Genomic DNA, 15,859 nt, shown 5'->3' with positions numbered 1-15,859 from the left:
AATAAAAGATCTATTACACTCCTGCATCAGGACACAATTTCTTATCTTGCCAATTTTGCACTGTTAAAAAAGGAAATGTTTAGATGCAAATAGAATAATCTTCAAAGTTATATCAGAGTATTTTAAACTTACTACAAACTCAAGACTAATTCTTTGAAAACAATGTCTAAATCCAACTGTATGTATGGACCAGGAGAAAGAGATAAAAACAACATTTAAGAAAAACTACTATCACTTCCACAAAGGCAAAAATTACTCTCTTATGTTGGGATGTTCACTATGTTACCTCCTCATTCCTTTCTGCTTGAAGGCAGCTCAGCCTCAGAGGGTCTGGGCAGAAGCTAAGGGAAATAAAGACAAAAAAACCCCCACACCATGCCCCTCCTCATAGCTTTCACTGCTCCTGTTCAGGGACAATCCAAGACTTCTGAAGGGTTCTGTTTTTTCTTACCTGTTGGCAACAGATATCATCCTTATCCTGTGCAGTCCCCTCCAATTCATGTTTGTACATTTCACCATAATTAACCAAACAAATACATTCACATTCCCTAATGAGAATGCAAATGTGTTTACTTGCAGCTACTCTTGGAGAACTTTCTTTGCAACTCTACTTTTCTTCCCCACTTACATCCTTCCATCAGATTTGCTTCCAAAATACACATTTTTAATTTGCTGCTGCAGTCCTTTTTGATTCTCACACACATTGTACAGGACAAACTGATTTCTATTTTTCAGTCTCATACCTCCTAACTTCAGTACTTTTTTATTTCTCCTTCTTAAAAATAAGGTACAGTAAAAGACACAGAGCAAACAAACCACCTTAGGAAAAAACAAAGCCACCATAACTTTAAGAAGTAGCATCACTTAAAAATTCAGAGCACAACTTGTGAATTTAGCCCTGGTGCAAATAAAACAAGGTAGAAAATGCTCTAAAGAATGGTGGAGTTCTACAGCATTTTTTCTCCTTAATACTCCAATATGATATGCAACTAAAAAAATCCTGATGCAACTGCATAGATTGCAAGCCCCCCTTTTTCTACCTTCTCCTTCCTTTAAACAAAGTATGTGATATGTCAACTACCTCCAAGCAAAATAAATTAAAAAAAAAAAAACACAGCCATCCTCATTTTCAGCTCCCCCATACAGTGTACACAAAGGGAATAATGCAGAAGAATCAGCAGATGGTGCTGTTCTAATAATGGATTTTTCCAGTCTCATAGTTCAGAATGAAGGAAAAAGATTTTCACTCCAAACTTTTTTCCCCTGACTTCTGGTGCATGCAGAAAAAATACTTCAGATAAAACTCAAAAGGGAAAAATTTTGCTATTCGCACTTTTTAACAATGGCAAACCAAGTCTGGAAACAGAGTCAGATTCACAAGCAGGCACAGAAGTCACTGACATGACCAAAGAAAACAGTCAGGATGATGCACATAGTCCCAGCAGCTCAATGGTTAGGACTTTCCTACAAGATGTTTTGAGACTTTTTAGTTCAGAACAGAGACATAAATGCAGTTTTCCAGTCTCTCATGACAGTGCAATAAAAAATACAGCACAGACTACTACAGGCGACCACCTATTACAGTTTGTATTGATTAGCATTAACTGAAGAAGGAACTGGAACCCCAGTGTCATTCTCATGAGAGATTGCTTCAAAATTAGGCTACCAGTGTTCTTTCTAGACCAGTAAATGTTTGTATCTACACTTCTTTCCCCAACTCAGAGTCTAAAAAAACTAAAATGTGTTTCAGAAATGATAAACCAAGTCATTGTGACATTTCTAAAATGTTCCCTCGTTTGTCTTTCAGCTGAGTTTGAATTAAATTTTCTAATAATTTTGGATGAATTCTTTCTGAAAATTTTCTGCAATACTTTCCCCCGATTCTACCTGCAGGGGCAGCAGAGGAACAGAGGAACTGCTGAAACCTCTCCAGAAGTCTCTACAGGCCCAAGGAATGAATTGCTCCTCAAAGGCTTGCAATTAACAATTGGGAGGTAGGATTGGCCAGAGGATTATTGGTAAGGTACAAAGCCATTATGAGAAGCTGCAACAAATTTTAATTCTCAGATTTATTCTATGGAAATTTAGCAGTGCCTCATCTTAATTAAGTTTCTTCCGTGAAAATGGAATGATGAAATAAAACTTAATCACTTTAACAATTTGTCATCTCCCAGCATACATTTTAGATGGCTTCTTTGTTTTCTCTTTGTCTTACGCTCCACATTAAGGATCTAGCATGTTGAGAAATATGTGCAAAATAACACCCAGAAGTAATTCACACACATAGGTAGAAGCTGAACTATAATTCTTCACTGCAAGAAATCTCTCTCTGTAAAAAACATGCTATCAATTTTAATAAAGACATAAAAAGTCTACAGGACAGTACTTGGAAAACAGTGATTGGATACACCACCCCTTATTTTAGCACTGCATGTCCCAGAGGCAGCAATTACAGAGCAGAGTTGTGTTGTACGTTGCCTCATTCACACCAAATGCAATTTTTATTGAAACACTTGATTGCAGTTTTAAGTAGTGATGTGCATAGCCTGCAAGGTAGAAAAGTTAGCTTTTCCATCACAAGGTGGCTTGCCAGACTGAAAAATTTATATTTTTACTCATGGAATTGTGTCTCTGGGATAGTCAGATCATATTTATCACATGTTCTTTACCAAGACAGAGGAAAATAAAGGAAAAAAACCCAGATATGCCTACCTTATTCATCTCCATTTCATGAGATGCAAGCTGACGTTGTGATTCTTCTAACTGGTTAACTAGAGAGTCCTTTTCCCTTTGAAGTCTCTCTAGATCAGCCTCCAATAAGGCCACCCTCTCTGTCACACTCATCATCTGCAAAAAGCCCAAGAACATTGTAATGACACAATTTGACCACAGATCTAAATCCTGTGGGACGTCCTCCTTGAAAGGAACTGTATACTGCCAATATATGAAGCATTAAAAATAATACAAATTAGAATATATACAATAAAATATGTAATAAAAACATTAAAATATTACAGCATACGGCTGAATTATTTTAACAATCAGTTTATTATTTTGAGTCAATACAGTAGTTTGAAACTTTTCATCAACTGGACTAGTCTCCAGGAGTAAGCAGCTGGTTGCATTAGCCTTGCAGCTGTAAGAATACTATTTAACACCTTCTAATCCACTCTTGTATGTATAGATTGATTTAAACCAAATTATGTTCTTCCAGGAAAGAAAACTGTAACTTGATTTAAGTTCAGAAAATATTTCAGCACAGTAGATCAAAGTATTATGTACAAAAATCATATTGGAATATGTTAAAAATGATAATGTAATTCAGATTGAACTTGCTGAACAGTAAAAACACGTAACAATGAAACAGAGACAGTGACCCTTCAGCTATTTAGCCCTGAAGCTTACTAATGTAAGTGGAAATAATGGTGTTTGACAGTTCTAGGTTGACTTACAGAATTCAAAGCCAAAGCCAAACCTAGTGGATTATATATTAATAACTATTTTTCACTCATACATCCACCTGATTTATGAATCATGCCAATTCTCCCCTTCAAACAAGTCACTTGATAAAGTAATCAATAAAATATTCATAGAGAGATTGACATGATGTACAGTATACCATTTCTACCTTCTCATAATCCTGGAATATAAAAGTAATTACACAGGTGTAAATCAAGCATACAGATGATAGTTTCCTACAAAGTAATCCAATATCTTTAAACACCAAGCATGACATCATCATAGTGTCACTATAGTTCTTAAATGTGTATAAAGAATTTAGAAAAATTACTACAGCTACACATAGTGGGAATCAATGGCAGTAAAAGTCATCCCAGTGGATGATGAACTACAAAGTAATGTGCAGACATGAAGGAGTGAATTATACTGCCAAAAAAGGTATGAAATGCTCATCTAATAGGATGTATTTTAGTGCATACTATGCTCTAAAGCAAATCTGTAACTGAAGAACCAAATCCATAAAAGGAATAACTCCCTATAGATAACACAAACTCAAAGAAGGAATTGTTTAATAATGTCTCACCATGCCCATGTAACATTATTTTTTTAATTCAGTTTGCCTGGGCAACAGATTTCTGATGATCACTTACAACAATTCCTTTTCTTAATTATAACTTAGCCCCTATCACTTCTTAATTACTGTTTTACTACTTGGAACTGGAATCAAAGGCTTCGACTTCCTGTAGCAACTTCAGAACAATATTCCATCATCTCAGAAGACAAGAAAGAGAGCCATGTATCATCATGGTTCCCTGTCTATGTTAGCACCTGTTAACCTATTTCACTACTAAAGAACCACTTCTTTTCAAATCACTCAGTTTCTCCTGCTCAGTTTGTGCTCTACATATTTTATAAACTGTACAACTTATTTCTAAAAAGAATATAGACAATATTCTAAAAATTATATAGAAAAAAACCAAGAGAAATTGTTTCCAAACCTCCACTAGAAAATGGTTTGAGGTTGCACATCAAACAAGCATGAAAACTACTAATTCAGGGAGCATTCTCTCTACTCTTCTTCCCTGTTCCTTCTCTAGTCACCTTAGAAGTGCCTCCTCCATCACACTTCACAGGCTTACTGCTGTTTACATGAGGTTTTCTCTGTAGACTGTATTGGGCAGAAAACCCTTATATTTTATAATTAGCTTACATGAGCATCTAGAAGTCTAAAACAAGGTTATCAAGGCTCTGTTGTAATGGTCACAGTATAAATAATGAGACAGATTCTTCCTCAAAGTTTATAAACAACAACAAAAGTGAGGAGATTCCAACAAGTCTCTGCTGGTGAGAAAATTAACCACATAGAATAACTCTGAAAAATACCACATTAGAATGTGATTATGATATTGTAACATCAATACATATATGTATTTTTAAGTCTGAAGTAGCAAGTAATTCTAAATTTCACATGCTAACTTCTGAATGCTTGACTTGGCAACCTAAAGAACCTTTTTAAAAACCTGCATACAAACATGTTACCTAACCCCTTCCAATGTCAACAACTTAATATGCATTGTTGATGCATATTAATATGTTGCTAAGTAGCAACATAGCATAAAACTCAGACTCAAAAGGAGCACTTACTTACCACCATTATTTTAAAGCATTAGCAGTGTTGATTTATTAAGCTCTCAAATCCAAAACTGAAACAATTAGAACAGAAAACCCAAAAAGTTTAAAGAGGACAATAGGCTCATTGTGACACACAAATAGAGAAAAGCCAGCTCGTACCAATGCTGCAACATTCTCCTTTTCCTTCTTCAGTTCCTCTTGCAGTGCTTCTTTTTCATCATTTCTCTTACTTATCTGGGCAGCTAATTCCTTTTCAAGGCCGTATTTCTGCCGTTCCATCTCACTTTTTAGCTGATCACACTGGACTAGAGCCTAGAAAAAAAAAATAATAGTTTTTACTTGGTTTCCCTCTGAAGTGGAATTCTGAGCACAGAAGATAAAAAAGAAAACTTGGAAAATGTTAGTAAAATGCAAAAAAACAATTTTGTTTATTTTAGTTTCAGGTTTGTCAAATAAAAAAAAATTAATTTTACCAAAAACTTGCGTAATGCTTAATTTGAAGTGCTAAAACACAGGTTATAAAAGTGTTTTCTTTCAACATAGAAGAAACATATGCAAGAAGGACAGAAGACACTATCTTCTAAAAATGCTAGGGGAAAAAAAAAACCTGTTGTATCCATGCCAAAGGGATAGGAGTGTTAGGTTAGTTTAAATCAGAAATACACTACACAAGTATCTAAAGCACCCTAAAGGCCTCTTGCTTGTCATGAGTTTCCATAATATCACATGATATTCAGCAAAACCTATTTCAAAGAAGCTGAAGCAAACTTATCTTAGGAATCCTACCTTAGTATCTTTTATTTTTTATTATTTTTCTAAAGGACCTATTTTTCTTTTAGTCAAAGCAAGTCCCCTATAGGCAATTTCCTTGATATTGGGCTGTTCACGGGGGAAGCAAGTAAACTCATAATTTTTTGAGAATAGAAAGCCTCTATTAGTTCGTATCAGTTCTGCAGGACTCTCCCTCAAGGTCCCTTTCCTATCTTGGTGACAGAATTCTTCTGTTGTTGCCTTGAATCCTTTTCTGTAGGAATTTATCATCAGCAAACTGTCCACCCAAGACTGGTGTAATTCAGTAGACAAGTACAAAAATTCAACTCTAGAAGAAGTAAATTGCAAGAACAAATATGTATTTTGTTAGCTACTGTAAGGAACAGTTCAAACAATTGCTCTTCATTAATATTTATTTTGAAAACAAAGTCCAAGATTTGCTTCAAGTACAGAAGCAAACCCCATCAGCTCTCCTCCTTGCTCTAATAGGCAACAAATCAAAACCTATAGAGACAACCAAAAGACAAGAAAAAAGACATTTCATCTTAAGAATAGAATAGGACTGGGAAAATAAGGGTGGTTTGCTCTTACTGAGATGAACAGCAGTATGTGTAAAAAATGCTAATTTAATGAAGCATAAGAAAAATATCTCTTCCTGGGCCTTCATAGGACAACAGCTTTTGAGCATGGGAAAAACAGACAGTATGCTATTAAGCCTTGTATAAGGAGAGCACATTACATTACCCATTATTATTTCCAGTTAAGGCCCTACAGAAATACATGCACACTCTCTCTTACAGTATTGCATGAGTAGTACCAATTTGGTCAACTGAACAATTATATCAGTCTTGTTCTCTATTAAAAACAGTATTGAATGAAAAAACAAAACAAAACTAAACCACAAAACAAAACAAAGATCTCTCTCATTTCCATAGTAATTCACTAATAATACAGTAGATGTCACTAAATATCAAGAAAATAATTTAGTTCAATATTGGTTGTATGTAGCAACTAGGGATGACAAAAGCATTAGATGAAAACTGGGTTTAATTTTTATTTACACAGCACCAAAAGCTTCCTGGAGATACCATTAGACACAGTTCTGTTCTGCTAGCAAATCAGCTCTTGCACTGCACTCATCTGAGGCAAAAGGAGGGTTGTTCATAAGCATTATAAATATTCTTCCCAGAGCAACTCAATAGAGCTTATTCTTAATGCCTTTGAAAATTCTACCATTTGATTCTATGACCTAGCTGTGAAACTCGGACAGATTTTAAATGATGGCCTAGGAAGAGAACATACCCTACCTACAGCCTTGGTGATATTCAAATACATAGTTCATCTTACTGCTTTGAAACAGTCACACAGAGCAATGTGTTTAAATCTACTACATTACATCAACAGAAGACAAAGGTCTGATGTATGTATTCTCTCATTAGCGTGAAAACTAATTAATAAGATCTGAATTTAAAAAAAAAGATTAATTTACCTTTGTTTTTTCTAAATTGGCCTCTTCTGTCATTTGCACTGCTTGTTTAACTTGCTCATAAGCATTGGATTCTCTTTGCTTCATCTCATTCATTTTTTGTCTCAGTGAAACAAGTGCATCCATCAAATCATTTCTTTCTCTGCATAGAACGAACAGATATTTATCTTTTCTCAAGAAAAATAAATAACCAGGAGGCATGTCAAATACAAAATGTTTACAGATAAAAGACATGGGTGGTATTCAAGCAAGACTAAAACCAGCATGAGTTAAGAGTGAAAGACAGCATACTGATAGCTTGGAAGATACTAAAAATACTGACTGAAGTCCTTCACTTCAGAAGGATGGAGCATTAGAGAAACTGCCAGCAATGATAGCAGAACTCAAGTCATAAGTATATTGAAGCTGATAAACTGTTGAAATGTTGACATTATGAAATGGGGATCCATGTTAAAAACAAACAAAACAAACAAAAAAACCCAACAAAACATCAACCATAAAATAAAATGAAATAAAAAAAACAAAATAGATTGAAGAAAAATTACTATACACTGTCATTAAATGTATAATAAGAAGGAAAAAAATAAGAGGAAGAGTTCAATTCAACAAGTAATTCAGATCACTAAGTACAATGAGTGAAAACTGGAACCAAACTAAACAGTCAGACCTCTGAATTCTACATACCCTCTGAACTTTGTGTTAACTAAAAAACTGAGAAATCACCAAATGGTGAAGCACACCTGTTAAAAGTTTAAGAAAATTAAAGGGGACAGCTTAAATCTTTTACTTCAAACAGCACTATAATATGACAAGAATTTCCTGATTTATAGTTGGTTCATATTTTCCACTGTCTATGACAAATAATTACTTCTCTTATGGAAGTAGATTTTCAAACATGACTTTTTAGCAAGAGAGAGCTATCCCAGAAAATGTTTGGGCTTCACAATAGAAAAACACATAACAGCTCTCTAATGTGAACAGATAATACATAGAGTGTGACAAATGGATATTCTGTTCCTTCAATCTTCTTGCTTCTCAGTGACCCAATACCTCACCTCCAGAAGGCTCAGTCTAAAAAGTCAGAAGCCCTAAGAAGCTTCAGATATCTGACAATAAAAGCTAAAGTATCTTACCATTCTTACAAGCAAGTAGAAAGGGTGAGATTTTTTGAAGATGATTCATCAGCAGAATTTCTTAAGGAAAGAACATTTTTAAGCTGTTGGGATTTTTGCATTATATGTATTCTATTCAGGATCTATGTTTTTTTTAAAAAAAAGCTATGACTAAAAAAAAAAAAAAAACTACAGCAAATCACTTAATTTATTTTTTATTCCAAATAACTTTTTTTCCCTGACTTATTGTACTTGAGGAGGAGTAACACATCTCAAACACCTGACCTACTGAGACAAGTAGGAAAAAAAGGATTAAACTGCCTATGTATCCTTTAAATTCCCCAAATGTAAGGAGAATAAAGCAGAGTTGGGGTTTTCTGTTGTTTTGTAAGTGCACATCTTTCTACAAAGGCAACCCAACATATTGAGACTTCTATGGTTTTATGTAAGCAACTGTATTTTCAGTGAGAAAGAAAATACACCCAAAACCTACTTTGTTATCCTCTCAATGGTCTGCATGTGAACATTACAGTGAGTCTTTGCAAGAACTGCCTCATGTTGTGCACAGTTCAAACACAGACCACCAACACGACTAGAATTTTTGGCTGAAACAAGTGACTTCTGGTGTTTTAGCCTTCCTTCCAATTCTTTGCATGTCTTCTGAGACACTGAAAGGTCTTTCCTAGAAATAAGAAATATAAAAAAATATTTGAGCAATCAAATATTCCTACAAGTTATATGCAAATGCGATATATAATTAAAGGTGCAATCTAAAAATAATTGTAAGAGCTCCTGTAATGAATGTTGATTTACACATCTCAGCAGGTTAAGGAAGGAGAAATAAAAGTTGAACTGTCCAATAAGAATTATGAATAGACAAACCAAAATTATACTAACTTGTTATTTCTCTCTACAGTATCAGAAAATAGCAAAGTTACACAGCAAAGTATGAGACAAAACTTGTAGGCTTGCATATTGTCTAAACAAAGTAAGGGATTCACTAGCAAGAAACACTATCAGCCATATAAATATTTCAATATCCTAAGATTTTTTCTGTTATTCTTACTAATAATATCACTAAATTTACATTTCTCCTCCACTCTCAAATTAAGTGTAAATTTGCAATACAAGGTAAAAGTCCCCTGTCATCACATTTGCTCTGATCCAGTGACACACAAACTTGAGGTCAACCAAATCTCCAGAAAAACAGAGTAAGATTTTTACTTGTCTCCAAAAATTTCACCAGGTGCTCTGAAGAATTTTCTCCAGAATTTTCAAGCATCTGTCAGGCCAGGGAAAGTGTAAGTGGTAGGAATACTGACATCAGGACGTTCCAGACAAGCACACAGTGTGCACATATAGATCAATGTGACAAATTTGTGTGATGGATCCAATGCTTTTGGTTTGTTATGCAGGCCATCTGGGCAGCATACACATAGTAAGTCTGACACATTCTGGTTACATTGGATTTACTGTGCACACGATATATACACTGCATGAATGCTTATTTCCATCTGGGAAATATGTGCACTTTTTCCAATTTTAGTAGTTGGTCTATTAAATATAATCCACTATAACCTGAACAGAATTTGCTCTGCATATATCCTTAGAAAGGCAGTGCAGAACAGACCTATTGTTGGGAAGTCTTGGACAGAAATCAGCAAGTCCTATGTAAATTCATTCTTTAAGTTAAACACAAGGATAGTCCCACTCCCACTAAAAGCAATATAATTCCTCACTTTAATTAAAATTTAGAAATGCTCAGGTGCTTTGGAAAACTAAGAGTTTGAAAGATCATCCCTCTTAGGAGAAATCAAGAGATGCAATAATGTACTTGTGCAACTTTTCAGACTATTTCAGCTTCCAATACTGATTTCTGAGTACATGTAACACTTCAAGCCAAGTGGGGAAAAAAAAAGGGATAAAAAAGAAAAAAAGAACTGCATAGCTGAAATGTAAGACTCTCCTTTACTTCCAGCAGCAGAATTGGCTTTGTACATTTAAGATTAAGTATGTTCTCTGCAGTGATGAAAACTTCACTCCATAACAGTTGTTCTTTTTAAACACACACAAAAGTTTAGATTTCAGATAAGCAAATTCATAATTTATTTAGGGAAAAGCAGACTTAAACAGATTCAGCAGTCTCAGGAACACAGGCATACAGGTGGAAGCTTACTTCAGAACACCAAATTGTAAAGTGGTTGCCTCTACCTCTCTTTCTCAATAGTTTGCTACCTATTCAAACCTTTAGTAATCTGAGTGGTACACGAGGACTTTTTAAAAGTATTTTTGTGTTTAGACATGCAGGTTACATGAGGGAAAACACTGCCTGAAGGCTTCGAAACTATGTTTTGCTTCTCCCAAATTATTGTGTGGCCTAAACTAGTTGAATATCTAGTGACATAAAATATTAATAGAAGCAAGTTAAGTATGGAAGAGCACACACAGAAGTTAAAATTTTAACTGATCTTTTTTCCTTTGATTGGTCTACCTTGACAGACACGATGTTTCTATAAAGAAAAAGGGTAAAAAGGATAAAGAAACTTTATATCCAATTATAAATTGCATAAATACAGTAATTCAATTGAATTTATAAGATTTATATATAGCTACTATAGCTATATAGTAGCAGTACATTCAGGTTTTCTACATTTCAGGAAATATGTAACCAGCTATCAGGGACATAATCAGAAAACACAACATTCAGACAATCAGGCATGCTTTTACTTATAATTCAAATTAAGAGTGGTTATGTTGTTATGAAATTATAATCTATTAAAAATAATTAAGGAAAAAAAAGAAACATTTTACTTTACCTTAGAGACTCTACTTGATCACCAAGGATATTAACTTTTTCCTCATACAAAAGTTTTATTTTTTCCTTTAGAAAAGATGGGCAAAAAAGAAGTGTCTTTTATTTTCTTGACAAGATTATCTTTACAAATCAATCTAGATACTAGACACATTCATTCCTTTCCCCTGAAAATATGAACTTGTTGAAATACCAGTGTCAAATAAATCTAAATATTTCAGACTTGTGGAAGTGGACAAAATTAACAGCCCTCCCATTTTCTCCTTTTTATGCATCTTGCCAGATACTCACGTGGTAAATTGCTTCAGCTGCAATTGCAGCCATCTACCATGATTTACACAAACTGATGATCTTGTGTCAAGCTTGCCCTTACTCTCCCACAAGTCAGCAGAAATAAAACTCCTGAAGGGCTTCAGGGTATTTATTTATAATCCCTGGAGTTACTCTTATTCACTGGTGAAGAAGTAGGTATATACAATCATATCAACATTTTCAGTCAGCCATGTTTTTCCCAAAGATAGCAATACTACTCCATTATATTAGGGAAAAAAAATTAAGAACATCTTCCCCAACTAAAAATATAGGATAGAGACAATATCATCTCTGAATCACTATAGCTCCTCTGTGTCTCTAGAAGCAAAAAATGTATAAATGTGTAATTCAGCTTAGAGAAAACAGATTGCACAAGGATACTTCTGGACATTACTGAGCCTGTGTTGCTTCAGAAGCAGAAAGATGCATTGCAGAGGAGCTTGCTTGGAGGGCCACCTAAATTAAACCAGTTCTCACCTGTTTATGCACTGTGCTATCCACTGTAAAGCACAGTGGAGCCATCACTGACAGGGCATTCTAAACCAAGACTTATCTATGGCAAGCCAACACCTGCAGATGCAACCTGCCATCTGTGTGTAACTGAATGTTAATATTGATTAGGATATAATGAGAAGATGAGGTTTAAGAGAATAAAATTTGACTTCAGATTAAAGTTCAGTCAACCAAAACTCCTCCTGTATGTCTGTTACAAAATTAATCATCAGTACTACAGCAACAACAAAGCACCCAAAGGTATGACTCTGCAAAGAAAGTTAATACCAACCAGTTCTACAGGCCATTTTTGTAATTCTCCAACAGCTGGTGTAACATAAGCCTGATTTTTGTTACATGCTGGTGATGAAGTGACAGGCTGACGCATGCTGTTGTCATTGCCACCTACAGGCCAGGACTTCTGAGTATTTGTCTAAAAAATAAATTAATGCTTCAGTTATAATTGTGTAGGCTGCTTTGTCACTGATTTTTTGGGTTTTTTTACTTTTTTTTTTTTTTTTACAAACATTGGCATTGTACTATACTGTAATTGTACTATGATTTTCATTACAGTAGAATATAAGAGCCAATAAGATTGGCAACTATGATAGTGATGTTATCCACAGAAATCTATCGTTAGGGACTCTTATTAAAATTCAGTTTGTGGATAACCAGTTACAAAGCCTTCCTTAAAAAGAATAAGATCCCTGAACACTGATTAAAACAACAACAGAGAAAACTTACCGAGGCTTCTAGAAGAGTTTGTTCTCTCAACAGATGTTCTGCATGTAAGAATTTCAGCTTCTGACGGAGGTCCTCATTTTCAGTTACAACTACTTGTACTTGATCTTTCATCCCTGCCAATTCCTCCTGTAAGGTACAGGAACTGCATTTAAAATGCTTGAGACAGCTATCAACATTTAAATAAAACTTGAAAAGTCTAGAATAACATTCTCCACTATTTTAACCCTTTTAGAGAAAATAGGAAAACTTGAAAGATAGATTATGTATTTTTGTAGCTTGGATTTCCATGTAACTATTTTTTTTTTACTATTGCTTATTTGTGTTTGTGATATGATGTAAAAATGTCTTTGAAGACCCTTAAATACCACACAAGCACCAAAGTGCAGTCAGGCTCAGTATCTACTCAGCATTTGGCTCAGATTAGGCCATTACAACAATCAAGATTAAATCTAAGTTGTTTTAGAAGTTCTTCATTCTTAGGGGACCAGAAGGATTTCAGTAGGTGAAATATAATGTTCAATACCTTGCAAAACTTCACTTCTGCTTCTAAATGGTTAATGTACTGTGACTGGTCATTGATTATAGGAATGAGATCAGAAAGGGCTGGTGCATCTCCAATGGCAGCTTCTGGGGGGTTCTGAAGGAAGAACAGCACACGTTATTTTCTGGTTTTCCATTTATTGCAGTAAGATGTTGCTTGCACACAGCACACTATGTACACAATAAAAAGTCACCAAGTGCCAGGTTACAAGGAAGGGAGAAGCAGTTAAGGACTTAAATTGTTCAGTATAGAAAGTAAATCTGTCACTTCTGTCAAAATACAGCTGCTTGATTAAGCACATCCGTAAAGCAGGATTAAATGATACACACAAAGCAATTTGTAAATGAAATTAATACCACTATTTACCATCCACTTTAGACAAAACTAAGGGGGTATTTTTTTCTCTGTGAAATGAATGTAAAGATATCTTGAATTTTAATGAATTGTAGACGTGCTAAGGCAACTCCTCTAAATGTTCATTAACATAACTATGCCAGCAATTTTAATATCTCCATGGAAACACAGATAAATTTGTAACAGGTATCACATTAATCAGAGAACTTTATTATTGGCATTTTGAAAGACAGACCTAAAAATCTTTTTGAAGACACAATAAATAGGTAAATTTTTGATAGCCATATATATAACAAATTAAAGAATGTAGGAGGGACACAAAGATCAGAGGGCTGAAGCACCTCTCCTATGAAGACAGGCTGAGAGGGCTGGGGAGCTGCTCACTGGTCAACAAAATCAACACTGCCCGGTCAACAAAAATATGATTGATTGATTGATTGATTAAAAAATATGATATGATTGTATCAGAGATGTCTTTTTTCCTTGCTGTGGTCATTAAGTATACCACATTGTAACTATATCCTCCAGGACCTCCTATATTTCAGTTTATGAAAATTATTTAGTGATTCTTTTTCTTCCTGGCTACTATAAAATGGATCTCACCATGCACACCATTCATCCAAACAACACAAAAGAAACAAGATGAAGAGACATACCCAGAACGACATCTTCCTTGGGGGACAGATTTCACCTTCCATAGATTCTTGATGTTGCAACAAAGTTGTATGTTGATCTACTAAAAAGAGAAAAAATCCCAAAACATTATAAACAAATTGGGTGTTTTTTCATTGAAATTAGTATAATTTCTAACAATTTTTAAACTAGTTGCTTTCAGAGTAATCTTACCTGCCTGACTGAGCTGCAGCTCTTGCCAGGCTGCATTCCTGCTGTTGTTGCTGTCCCTGTCCACATCTCCACTGCCCTTGTCCACAGAGCATCCAGCTTCACCCTCTGCAGCCTCTCTCTCCTCTAAGACACATATCAGTTGGTGGATGCTTTCATTAGAACGCTCTGCAAGCAATCACATCATAACCCAAAATAAATAACATAAAAGAATGTATTTGTTGAGTGATATTTTAATTTGGAAAAAAAATATAAATAAATGGAAGTACCAAAAGCATTCAGCATCTGTCTAATTTGACTACTTGATCTACACTCAGCTGCTGGAAGGAATTACCTGATGCAGACAGAACAACTACTGTATGCCAGAATTTGCAAAAGAAATACTACATTTTCAAAGAAGAGCTATAAACAGCATCTTAGCCTGTTAATACATTAGAACTCCACATCATCCCGAGCAGCTACTATTAGAAGTCCCCAGGAGAGCCAATTTTCAAAAATTAATCATATATTTGAGCCCGAAGTATTTCCCAGCATACACAGCTTCCCTTTTTAATGAACCTAAAGCTCATGCTCTATTTCAGACAATTTGCAGGGTCAGGCACCAAGAACAGCTTTTTTAACTCCAGCAGTGACACTACACATGACAAAGCAATGTACAGCACAACTGAAAAATACCCAAGTAAACTAAATAAAAGATCAGCAAATTAAGTCAACTTAAACCAGTGATTAAATAAAGACCAATAACCCACAAACAGCTTTTTAAAACATTTTATTAATAAAAATATAGTAAAATAAATAATAACTCATAATTCTGTGGAAAAACAAAACTAAATAAACAAAAACCCCTTCTTCCAGATTACTGCAAGAACTAACAGACTTACTGGGAAGGGCTGTAATTTTCAATCTAATTTTTCTTACATCCTTGTTATCATTTATTTCATTCAGCTGGCTTCACAAATATCAAAAACTTCCTAATCAAAAATGCCATATCACCCCAATACAGCTGAATAGTTCTGATATGCCAGAAAAGAAACACAAGTTTGCAGCAGAGAGATAATGACTGCTTTGGGAATCAGAAAAGATGGACCTGGTTTTAAATGATACTGCTGGTACACACCACAGGACCTCAGGTAATTCTGTTATTCTTTCTCTCAACTGCCTATGTACAAATGGAGATGAATATTTAATTTCTCTTCCCTTTAAGCAACATATCCACTAATTAGAAAAGACAGAGGAATAACCTATGTAGAATGGCTTCACAGAATGCTCAGCAAAGCAGGATCTGTAGGTTCTACTATAAT

At 34.8% G+C, this 15,859-nt stretch overlaps 1 protein-coding gene across 1 annotated transcript in view; it reads right to left on the bottom strand.

Moving 5' to 3' along the window:
* SDCCAG8 (serologically defined colon cancer antigen 8) overlaps window positions 1–15,859 on the bottom strand; it is a 103,305-nt gene that overhangs the window by 81,985 nt on the left and 5,461 nt on the right. Inside the window, exons 2-11 of the mRNA XM_030447220.1 lie at window positions 14,562–14,726; window positions 14,372–14,451; window positions 13,344–13,457; window positions 12,821–12,946; window positions 12,369–12,509; window positions 11,277–11,341; window positions 8,954–9,142; window positions 7,352–7,490; window positions 5,251–5,403; window positions 2,713–2,847 (exon numbers count right to left, since the gene is read on the bottom strand). Coding sequence (XP_030303080.1) covers window positions 2,713–2,847; window positions 5,251–5,403; window positions 7,352–7,490; window positions 8,954–9,142; window positions 11,277–11,341; window positions 12,369–12,509; window positions 12,821–12,946; window positions 13,344–13,457; window positions 14,372–14,451; window positions 14,562–14,726 — 1,307 coding nt within the window. The remainder of the gene's footprint in view (window positions 1–2,712; window positions 2,848–5,250; window positions 5,404–7,351; window positions 7,491–8,953; window positions 9,143–11,276; window positions 11,342–12,368; window positions 12,510–12,820; window positions 12,947–13,343; window positions 13,458–14,371; window positions 14,452–14,561; window positions 14,727–15,859) is intronic.

The sequence above is a fragment of the Calypte anna genome, chromosome 3 (genome assembly GCF_003957555.1).
Source record: "Calypte anna isolate BGI_N300 chromosome 3, bCalAnn1_v1.p, whole genome shotgun sequence".
Taxonomy (NCBI): Eukaryota; Metazoa; Chordata; class Aves; order Apodiformes; family Trochilidae; genus Calypte; species Calypte anna.
The sequence above is the reverse complement of the archived record's forward strand: the minus strand, read 5'-3'. Positions and strand labels throughout refer to the sequence as shown.